The following is a 12,384-nucleotide window of genomic DNA, read 5'->3' as shown; positions in this document are numbered from 1 at the left end:
CGATTCCACCAAATATGAACAAAATTTCCTTTATCTGCTTTACATCTCCAACAAAAATCTGAACAATTGGGGTACATTTTATGCAATCTCGAAGGAACCAAGTACCATCTATTCAGTATTTTAAACTGAGTTTGAACTAATGACAATGAATGTATAGAAACCTTAACATCATATAGGGATCTAGCCCAATTATCTTGATTAATCTCTATATCTAATTCTTGTTCCCATATGTTAATGACTGGAGAAGTATATTCAAGCATAACAAAATTTATTAAGTCGAAACACTTCGATAATACTTTATCCACCTCATACCCAGTAAATATTTTCTTAATTCGAATTAAAAGCTCCTGACTAGGTTTCCATAGATCTTTCATCAGAAAAAATTTTATTCTCAAATATTTAAATATGTCAGCACTAGATAAATAATATTCTTGTATCAATTGAGGTCCTGGTTTAGGTCCTGTTGAGGTCAAAAGTTGATCTAAAGTTAATATACCTTTGGTTTTCCAATCATCAAAATTTATATCCAAAATGAACAGTTCTACAGATTTGAGTTTAGAGAAGGACGGAATCCCTTTAAGGTTCAGATTTTTCTTGATATACTCCCAAATTGAAAAGATCTGTCCCAGAATAAAATTGGAACTTTTTATTTTTGAAAGATGTTTTGGAGTCAGGGAGCACCATATAATATCATCCAAATTTTTCAAACCACCTGTCTCCAGTTCAATCGCGTACCACCCTTCATTTAGAAAATTCTCTGATTGCATTCTATATATATGAGCTATTGTATTTGCCAGAAAAATATTTTTCAGAATAGGGAAACCCAAACCTCCATCAATCTGTTTACGTGCCATTACAGCAGCTTTTAATCTAGGTTTTTTTGCCTTCCATACGAAACATTCAAAGCTCGTCTGTACCATTCTTATCCAAGGGTCAGGCATACTTAGTGGCAGCATTGAAAACATATATGACCATTTAGGTACTATGTAAGAATTTAGTATGTTAATCCTTCCCCACCAGGAAAATTCTTTACTTCTCCACTCTTTTAATCAGATATTTGTTAATTTCAATAGTCTTATAAAGTTGGTCTCTAATAATAAAGAAATAGATTTTGTTACATATATACCTAAGTATATGAAATCAGACTTAGCCCAAACAAAATCATATTCTCTTTTAATCTGATCAATTAAAGAGCTTTCTAGGTTTATTTCTAATAATGTTGTTTTATTTGTATTCATTTTGTAATTCGATACTTTACTATAGTATTCAAATTCCACCATAAGAAAACTTAGAGAGACCTGTGGATCAGTGATAGAAATTAGTATATCATCTGCATATAAATAAATTTTTAGATTTAAATCTCTGATACGAAAGCCTTGAATTTCACAATTATCTCAAATACAAATGGCTAAAGGTTCAACAGATAATATATATAACAATGGGGACAGAGGACATCCTTGTCTTGTTCCATTTTTTAGAGAAAACCAATCTGAACATATATTTGGTCCAACTGTCCTGGCAACAGGATTAGAATACAGAGCCATAATTGCCATATGTATCCAACCCGTTATTCCAAACTTTACTAAGACTTTACTCATAAAATCCCAATTTACCCGATCAAAAGCCTTCTCTGCATCAACTGACATTATTATAATAGGAATATTCTTCTTCTCTGCCTGATCTAAAATATTAATAATTCTTCTAATATGATTACACAATGATCTACCCGGAATAAAACCGACTTGGTCTGAATTAATAATAGTATTAAGAATAGATTTCAATCTGTTAGCGAGAATAGAAGAATATAATTTAACGTCTACATTAATTAGAGAAATTGGCCTATAACTAGCCGGATCTGTCGGGTTTTTACCTTGCTTAAGAATGGGAAGGATATTAGCTCTAGACATTTCAATAGGAAGCTTACCACGGTTAGCAATAGAATTAAAAGTAAGAGATAAAGAATCTAGAATTTGCTGACTAAATGTTTTGAAGAATAGATTTGTAAACCCATCTGGTCCTGGTGTTTTATATTTATTTAGTTTAGATATAGCTACTCCAATTTCAGCTGATGTTATATCAGTATTTAGAGTAGCTCTCTGCTCTATAGATATCTGGGGAAAGTTTATTTTATCGAGATAATTGTCAATTTCTTCTAATGAAACTTTATTATTCAAATTATATAATTTCTCGTAATATTGGTTAAACTTTTCTCCAATTAATTCTGGTGTATAATATATCTTATTATCTATTATTAACTTGTGGACCCGATTATTACTTTTTAATTTCTTTAGTCTATTCGTCATAATTTTGTCTACTCTGTTGCTACAACAATAATATCTAGTTTTTAATTTCTCCATATTGTTAACTGTTCTCTCCATCAATTTATCATTAATTCGAGCTTGAATTTGTATCCATAAGCTCATATTTATTGAGAGAATTATTAAAAGCTCTTGCTTGGGACTTTAATTTTTCTTCATTGAGTCTTTTTTTTTAAGTTTTAGTATCTAATTCACTATCTAAGACACAATTGAAGTGACCTGCAATAATACAACAGCCAATCTTAATATTGTCTACACGTTCCGATATCTTATTCAGGAGATGGACTGGAGCAACATTGGGTAAATAAACATTTACCAGAGTAAACCACTCTTCATCTAATTTACAGACTATAATTATGTATCTACCTTCCGAATCATGAAATTCATATTTAATTTCAATTTGGAGTATAGCAGAAAAAAACTATTGCTACCCCTCTCTTCTTTTTAATTTCATTTGAAGCATGAACCAAAACCGGGTATTTCTTCCCTCCCCATTTGTTATTATCAGTTCTTCTCCAATGGGTCTCCTGTAAAAAGCCCACATCTATATGCTCTCTACATAAAAAATTATAAACAATGGAGCGCTTGTATGGCAAATTTAAACCTTGGGTGTTGACTGAACACACCTTTATCATTCAGAAATTCTAGGGATCACACTTCTACACTTCCTTATGCAGCTTATGACAAACCATATAACAAAAGAAAAAAAAAACATATAAAAAAACCATACTACCATTCAGCTCACTCCTCTTTCGACGCCAAAAGGCCCCAGGAGGAGGAGATGAAAACAACAAAGAAACTACAACCTCATTGGTCCTCAGAAAATCTGAGGCCAAGAGCACATACATCAAAAAACATAAGACAAAACTGTAGGTAGCGTTAGATATACCACCTACGTCTCCCCACATGAGGAGTCTCAAAACTGACGCACCTCCTATGTCTAATTTAAGACATATAGTAGAGATAACAACACTCACTGCTATTAAATATATTATTCCAATTGTAAATATAAGGAGGCTAGGGAGACGGTACTATAAATTAACACCTTCCATAGAATGTTCCTGAACTATGATTATCTGTATAGTCATGTTTCTGTTAAACACTTTTATATAGTAGAAAAAAAAAATTAATAATTCTTTGTTTTCAAGCATTTTTAATTAGAACCCACAACTAGATCATAAAGTGCATTTACTAATCCTACTTCTATGATTCATATATTAGAAAAAGAGTTGAAAAATCAGTGACTTCATCTTATCGGTATCAAACCTTTGCTTAGTTAATTTAGTGCACAACATTAAATCGTCCTTATATAAAATTTTCTTATTATACCATTAAACACATTCATTGGTGTATACCCATTATTTGACTAATTACTTCTATATGTGGCCCTCATGGAGCCATAAGTGCCCACAGTTAAGCTCAAAAAGTGCATTCCATAGTGCTGCTTATATAATTAATTTGTTAGAACAAAATTTTTTTAAAAAAGGAATACCAGATCTATACTTAATTATTACGTGCGCAGCTAAGTCACCCATATACAATTTTCTATTATACCATTGATCAAATTCATTAGTGTGAACCAATTACTTGGCTATTTACTCCTATCTATAGCCCCCATGGGGCCTATAGAATTCTTGTGTACTTTATCTATCTAAATTATGCAAACACCACCCTGTGATAGATACTCAATTCCCCTATTCTTTTTTATTCAAGTTAACCTTACGTGAAATCTATGGTATCTAATAAACACCAAAGAGAAGAAAAATAAAAGGAAAAAAAAAATTATTTTGTTGAGATTATGTTTAGATTCTTGCACCATTCAGCCAGCATGGTTGGGGAATCAAAAGATCTTATTTGACCTTCCCACCAGAGTCTCACATTGGATGAGCTAGTCCAGCTATATTTAATATTGTTCTGTCTTAAAGTAGATAAGGATGTAGAAAATTCTCTCCTCCATATCCGAGTCTGATATGATAAATCTTGATATATTTGAATATTCTGATAGACCTCGTCTTTCAAATTAGAGTTCCTCTTTGCACGTAGCACTTGTTCTTTAATATATAAAGATGAAAAAGAGACAATGACATCTCGTGGTATTATTTCTGGAATCCCATTTAGTCGTCTAAGTCTGTATAATTTGTCCATTGTTAAATCAGAGTCTTTTAGGGACACACCCAGAGCATGGAATAAATCAAATAGAAACGGTTTAAGTTTATCTTGAGAAACTTTCTCTGGAATGTTACAAAAGCGAAGATTTAGTCTTCTAAATCTGTCCTCCAAATCTCTAAATTTTGTTTCAATCTTATCAACTCTTTGGGTAACATTTATAATATTTTCCTTCATAGTTAAGCATTGTAGATTAAGATTTAAGATCAGATAGCTTGTTAACCAGCTCATTTATCTCCTGCTTAATTTCTAATGAGCCTTTAGATATTTCCTTCTTAATTTCTTCAAACTGAGCAAGCATAAAATCTTGAGACACTGTTGATGTTGGACTAAGACTGCTACGAGTTTGGAGGTCCTTGGATTCATCCCACTGAGAAATTGTTGACATATTTAGATTTTTTTCTTTATTTCTGTCTTGGGAAGGAGAAAAAAATTCCGTCATTATTCCAGGTTGTTTCTCTCTTTTCTCTTTTTTGTCTCTTTTTGGTTGTTCTTTAGGAAGATCTCTATTCACATTCCTTTTAGTTGCCATGTTTTAAGAGGAAAGAATATCTCCACAAGACAAAACAGATTATTATCACTGTATCAAGTGTATTTCAAATAATCTGTATAGAGTATTCTGAATTGATTTAAAGAAGAACAAAAAAAAAAGTTTCTGATCAATTTTCCAGACCAACTTCTCGTTGTAGACTTTGATTTGATTTTAAATCACCCAGCGTACACCTAGCCGGAATTCAGCCGTCTGTATCACTTTACCAGAGCCACCGTTAAATCTTTTGTTTGGCGCTTTATTCAAAATCAGCTGTCTTCAGGCGGCATCTAGCAGCATCGGCCAGCATCAGCCGGCATCACAGGAAACTCCTCCTCTCCTCCACCAGAGACAACGTTGGAGCCCAGACAGGCAATGGGGGGGGCAAACAGTCAAGTCCGCTCATTAGCCGGGCCTGACGCCCGTCCTGTATACCGTCAGCCGGGCTAAAACGCCCGTGCAGTAAGCCAGCTCAGTCGGCTTGACTGAGCACGATGCCGCTCACGATGCCGCTCAATACCGTTGCCAAATTACAGGCACGGGAGCGAGAAAAACGGCAGCGTTGTCTCCGGCTACCCGCCTCTTCATCCAAGCCCTCCTTCCCCGCAGCGAGCGCGCATCTCCACCTCCTACGGCGTGCGCGTCATCACGCCCCATCTGCTGTCCTCAATTCCAGATGTTATCTGCCAAACGGTTTTTAAACAGCCACACAGAAGGAGTTGGTAACGATGGGTGTAGTCAATTTACTACCGGGATTATACACAGCAAAGAAAACACACCCACAATGGCACATTGTCCCTGCGAACCAGATAACCACTAATGTATTACATCTTTTCTCACTTCTTCAGGGTAATGAAGAGGTATTGCACACAGATTTATATAGATGTAAAGATAAATCCTAAAAGTTCGGTCTAAAATTCTTAAAGCAGGTCTAAAAGTTAGGTAAATACACCACATGACATATTACTCCGTGTCATGATTCATTCAACAAAAATAATGTCAAAATGCAGCGCATCCTTTAATATTTATAGGATCCTGGGTAAACATTTGCTTGCCCCCACTACACCCAGGCCCTCTACTCCAACACCAAAAAAAACCTCAAAAAACCCCCCAAAAATACTTGCCTCCTTTTGATCCTAGTGTGACTCTGCGTGACATGTCCTCATGCCCCACAAACAAGGGCAGGGGAGAGATGCCAATTGCATAACAGATGAATGCTGCGGGTCCGGTGAGTGACCTGAAACATAATGTGAGCCGTGATCAGGGCTTCCTTTAGGTGTTCAGGTGACCTGTGTGGGCCACCCCAGTGGTGCCTCCTCCTCATCATCACTCCTAGAATACCCTTCTTCCTTATACTACCCCTATCTTTTCCTCCCTCATGAAGTTCAGGTATATAAATAACCATGGAATTACAGCATTGCAGGTTTAGATCAACCAAATTAGTCACAAACCCACCCTTACAGGTATAGATCAACTGGAAAAATCACACTCACTTTAGGTGGTATAGAACAAATAAAGATAGTCACACATATTTACAAATCCTCATTCCTTTTTCACATACTCATTCACACATAATTATTGACAAATATTCTGTCATTCACACATATTCATTCATACTGTATCAGCCTCCACTACTTATACTGGGAGACTGTTCCATTTATCTACTACCCTCTGCAGTAGATAGAACTTCCTTACGTTACATCTAAGGCTCTGGCCCTCTAGTTTTAGACCATGACCTCTTCTTCTGACATTGTTCCTCCTTCCAAATAAGCTTGCCTCCTGTACTTTGTTAAACCCCTTTAAGTATTTAAGTGTTTCTATCACATCTTCTTTCCTCCAAGATATACATATTAAGATCCTATAATCTTTCTTGATAATTTATGTCCTGAAAAACCACTGAAACCCATTTTTTGTAGCTCTCACCTGAACTCTCTCCAATGTGTCAATATCCTTCTTGAGATGGGGTCTCCAGAACTGTATGCAATAATCTAGGTGAGGCCTGAGTAGAGCTCTGTAAAGTGGCATAATCACCTCCCTCTTCCTGCTACTAATGCCTCTCCCTATGCAACCCAGCATGCTGCTTGCTTTGAGATGCTTTATTGCATACCTTTAAGTCAGCAAAAATAATTACTTTAGTTCCCCTGTTATGTTGCCACTGACAGAACAGTGCCACCAAGCTATATTGTGCCTTGGGATTTTTATATCCCAAGTGCATTATTTTACATTTATCAATATTAAACTTCAGATGCCAAACTCTCGACCATTCTTCTAATTTGCTTAAGTCATTCGGCATTTGAGTTGTTCCACCCGGAATGTCTACCCTGTTGCAGACCTTTGTATCACCTGGAAAAAGATATACAATACCATTAGGACCTTTTGTCATAGTATTAATAAAAGTATTAAAAAGCACAGTTCCCAATACTAGTGCCAATTCCTTCCTCTGTATAGACACCATTAACTACAACCTTCTGCCTTCTATCACAATTCAACCTCTACAACCTCCTAAGAGGCAGCTGCCCCTTTTACCTCACGATGTAGACTGGGATGGATTATAAGGCCATTTCCAAACAATCATTCTACGGTGAGACAGATTATTCAAAAGTGAAAACATTCAAGATAGTTGCCAATCGTGATAGTACAATTAGACAAAGACTGGATAAGTATGGTTTGTTTGGGAGGGTTGCCCGGAGAAAGCCTCTTCTCTCTATAAAGAACAAGGCAAAAGTTGCGTATGAGCAAACCATAAGACTTCTGGAACAATGTTCTTTGGACAGATGAGACCAAAGTGAAGATGTTCATTTGGCAAAAAGCAAAGACAGCATAAACATCTTATATTACCTGTCAAGCATGGTTTGGTGGGGGTTTGGGCTTGTTTTGCAGCCATGGGACCTGGGAATCCTGCATTCGACCATCTGTATACCAAAGTAGTCTAGAGTCAGATGTGAGGCCATCTTTTTGACAGCTGAAGCTAGGCCGACATTGGGTTATACAACAGTACATCAGTGATCCCAAGCACACAAGCAAATCTACAACAGAATGGCTGGAACAAAAAATCAAGGTGTTGCAATCAGGGGAGGGCTGGCAGCCTAAGGCCTGGGGGGCAAGTCAAGTGAAGTGGCTCCGCCCCCTCGCACTCACCTTTCACCCCTCACGCTGCTCCCATCACTATGCGGCCATCAGACTGCTGGAAAACTTATCTAAACGGCCGCTGGGTGCTGATGCCACTGGCCGGAGCTACTTTAATCCTTTTTTTATTTATTTAATACGCCGGATCGGCTTGCCATATTAAAAATAAATAAATAAAGTATTAAAGTAGCGCCGGCCGGCCGGCAGCATCAGCACCCAGCGGCTGTTTAGATTCGATTTCCAGCAGTCTGATGGCCGCATAGTGATGGGAGCAGCGTGAGGGGTGAAAGGTGAGTGTGAGGGGGCGGAGCTTTCACCCCTCACGCTGCTCCCATCACTTGGCGGCCATCGCATACGGCCGCTGGGTGCTGATGCCACCGGCCGGTGCTGCTTTAATACTTTTTTTTTCATTTAATAGCCGATCCGGCTTGCCATATTACATTTTTTAAAAAAGTATTAAAGTAGCGCCGGCCGGCGGCATCAGCACCCAGCGGCTGTTTAGATTAGATTTCGAGGGGCCTGGGGGGCAATTGCCCCCTGGCCCAGCCCGCCCCTGGTTGCAATGGCCCAATCAAAGTCCAGACTTCAACCCAATTGAAATACTGTGGCAGGACCTTAAGAGAGCTGTGCATAAACAAATGCCTGTAAACCTCAATGAACTGAAGGAATTCCATTACAACAATGTGAGAGGCTCGATTATAGGCTGCACCCTTAAAGTTAGGTGCCTTTTTAAAGAAAACATAAATGAGTGGAATGGTTAAACAGTATTTTATCTTCGGCTACGACTGTATACCATTTTGGTGCACTGTGCTGTATTTTGGTATTTTTTGTTATGAACCTTTCAATAAACGGAGAATTCATAAACAGTATTTTATCTAATGAACATGAATACATGTATTTTAACTTTTTGGTATCTATTATGCAACCTAGGTTATATACAAACAGAAATTTGGAAAGCCAATAGCCATTTTAACACCCCCATTAATTCATAAAGCACCTTACTTATAGATATGCCCCTCTGCCCCCCTGATATGCCACTCTGATCCCCTGATATGCCACTCAGATCCCCTGATATGCCACTCTGACCCACTGATATGGTTCATGCCTCCCTGATATGCCACTCTGCTCCCTAGATATTCCACTCTGCCCCCCAGATATGGCACTCTGTACAACTTACCAATGTATCCCCAGACTCCCTGGTGTCTAGCGAGGGCAGCCGCTGGACGTCTGTGTGTAGACAACCTGTGCTGCTGGTCGACACTTTCGCTGTGGCTTCTATGACGGCTGTCCGTCATAAAAGCCCCGGCGGAAGTAGTGGCAGCAGCGGAAATTGTCTGCGCACATCGTACACACATTCACTGGCTGCCAGAGAGGAGGATACAGGTTCCCTGCATGGCTGTGGGGGATCCTCATCTCTGGCAACCGGTGAACGTCTGCGCGATGCGCTCAGACAACCTCTGCTGCTGCTGGCAGGTACTTCGCACTGATGTCCACCGGCTGCCAGAGAGGAGGATCCAGGTCCCACGCAGCACTGCAGGGGCTCTGGATCCTAACCCTGCTGTCCCGGGCTTCGGGCGGTACAGATTGCACATCCCTGTGGTAAACCCACATTATAGGCCTATAATCGGGCCAATAGCGTGTATATATATACATATATGTATACCAATAACCACCATAAATAGCTGGACCCACTATACTAATACACAATGGATGAATTATATAAATATAATCAATATTCTCCGAAATTCATTAATATTTCCATAAATATAATAAATATTCAAATATACTATGGAAAGTTAACTTTGATGTGTATGATCACAGAAGTCGGAGCGCTTCCAGGAGGTTGAATTGAGGGACTACACACATTGTTACCAACTCCTGGGTTGTTCTGAAGAGCTCAGTGAATTCAAGCGTGGTACTGGGATTGGACGCCACCTTTGAAACATGTCAATTCGTGAAATTTCATCCGTGCTAGATGTCCCCACAGTCAACTGTAAGTGGTATTATTGAAAAGTGGAAGCATTTAACAGCAGCCACAAAGCGGGAGACCACATAAAGTCCCAGAGTGTGGTCATCGCAAGTGCTGAGGCACATGATGCATAAAATTTGACAACAATAACTGAAGGGTTCCAAACTTCCACTGGCATTCATATCAGAACAAAAACTGCTTCATGAAATGGGTTTCAATGGCTGAACACCTGCATGCAAGCCTCATATGACCAAGTAAAATGCAGAACAACAGATGTAGTGGTGTACAGCACGCCGCCACTGGACTCTGGAGCAGTGGAAACATGTTCTGTGGAATGACAAATCATAATTATCTGTTTGGTAGTCTGGTGGGCTGGGTTTGGCAGATGCCAGGAGAATGTTACCTGCCCCACTGCAATGTGCCAATGGTAAAGGCTGGTGGTGAAGTTATAATGGTATAGGGTTGTTTTTCAGGGATTGTGCTGGGCTCCTTACTTCCAGTGAAGGGAAATCTTAAGCACGCAAAAATCTTGTGAAAAACCATCCCAGAAGATAAGAAACTGTTATAGCTGCAAAGGAGGAACCAAGTACATATTAATGTATTTAATGATATCCTCAATGTCCCAGATGTCTGGTGTCCCAATAATTTTGTCTATATAGTGTGTATATATAAATATATATGATGGTTAACACTATATCAAAGTGAATATATGGTAATATTGGTTCAATCTATTTTACAATAGTTGTGTTGTTTCAATTACATTTGGTTGTGGTTTCTCAGACTTTTATTGCAGACATTTTATTAGCACGTTTGCTTTTTTATTTGAAGATCTACCTCAGAAGGTATTAACAATATTCATTTAATTCGCTCATTCATGTTAGTGTGTTTCTTGAGTTCTTGGGACTCCTCATTTTAACACATTAAGTACAAATTAGGTAAAATTGTTTTACAAATCTAAATGCTTTTATGACCCCCCTCCAAAAATCTGCTGTCGTGGCCTCTTGTCTCTTTGAAATACATCAGTAGAAAAAATTGATACTTCATAACTTTCCTGCTATTAACAGTTGATTTTGTTTTTCAAACAGGAAAGCACAGGAAGAAGAATTAGCCAAACTGTCAGCAACTTTGAAACTTCAGACCCAAAGTGAAATTACAGAGAAATGGAAGAAAAGTGTGGAAGAAGCCAGGATGCCAGAACAAGCAATGATCAATAAAGAAAGCCAGGTAACAATTAAATGTAAGAATATATATTTGTTTTAATGTACACCTTGCTAGTACCGTGTTGGACCCCTTTTGCCTTCAGAACTGCCTTTATTCTTTGTGGTATACTTTCTACAAGGTGCTGGAAACATTCCTCAGAGATGTTGGTCCATATGGACATGATGGCATCACACAGTTGCAGCAAATTTGTCAGCTGCACATCCATGATGCGAATCTCCCGTTCCACCAGATCCCAAAGGTACTCTAGTGGATTGAGATCTGGTGACTGTGGAGTACATTGAACTCATTGTCATGTTCAAGAAACCAGTTTGAGATGATGTGAGCTTTGTGATATGGTGCATTATCCTGCTAGAAGTAGCCATCAGAAGGGATGGACATGGTCAGAAACACGGTACACGAGCGGGCAGTGAGGTACAGAAGGGTCAGACAGATTCGTGGTCAAAGGAGAGCCAGGTAAATGCACAGATAAATCACAAGCCGTTTAGTGGATAAGGGTCAGGCAGGAGCGAGGTCAGAGGAAAGCCAGGTAGGTACACGGTATAATCACAGGGAAGACGCACTCAGGATGTAGCAGGAAGCACAATAACTGAGTTTTAAACTTGCCGCTTGGGGGAAGCTCCGCCCCCGAGTGGGAAGCTACTGCAGCAAGTTCCCGCAAACAGTGTTCCGGGAACAATAAAGTTAGAACGGGGCGCGCGTGCCTAGCAGAAGCCGGACGGACAGAGGAGGCAGAGGAAGACGCACCGGATCCGATGCCCGCAGGTAGCGGGCATCCAGGTAAGTTGCCGCATCGGGTCGCCGGACTCTGAGAGTTCCCCCTCCCAATGGAAGGCCTCCGGCCTTTGCGAGGACCTGGGCGATCAGGATGACGATGATGAAAGGAGGAAACCAGAGCAGGACCGTGAACCGTATTGGCAGGTTCCCAAGAGTCCTCGTCAGGATCATAGCCTTTCCATCAAATTAAGTATTGCAGATGATTGCGAAAGAAACGTGAATCCAGGATCTCCTTAACCTCGTATTCAGGAGAATCGTTTACGATGACCGGAGGAGGAGGA

At 39.3% G+C, this 12,384-nt stretch overlaps 1 protein-coding gene across 1 annotated transcript in view; it reads left to right on the top strand.

Moving 5' to 3' along the window:
* SH2D4A (SH2 domain containing 4A) overlaps nt 1-12,384 on the top strand; it is a 110,707-nt gene that overhangs the window by 60,332 nt on the left and 37,991 nt on the right. Inside the window, exon 4 of the mRNA XM_053463414.1 lies at nt 11,194-11,332. Within this exon, the coding sequence (XP_053319389.1) occupies nt 11,194-11,332 (139 nt within the window). The remainder of the gene's footprint in view (nt 1-11,193; nt 11,333-12,384) is intronic.

The sequence above is a fragment of the Spea bombifrons genome, chromosome 1 (assembly GCF_027358695.1).
Source record: "Spea bombifrons isolate aSpeBom1 chromosome 1, aSpeBom1.2.pri, whole genome shotgun sequence".
NCBI lineage: Eukaryota > Metazoa > Chordata > Amphibia > Anura > Pelobatidae > Spea > Spea bombifrons.
Note: the sequence above shows the minus strand (reverse complement) of the source record. Positions and strands in the feature narration are given on the sequence as shown.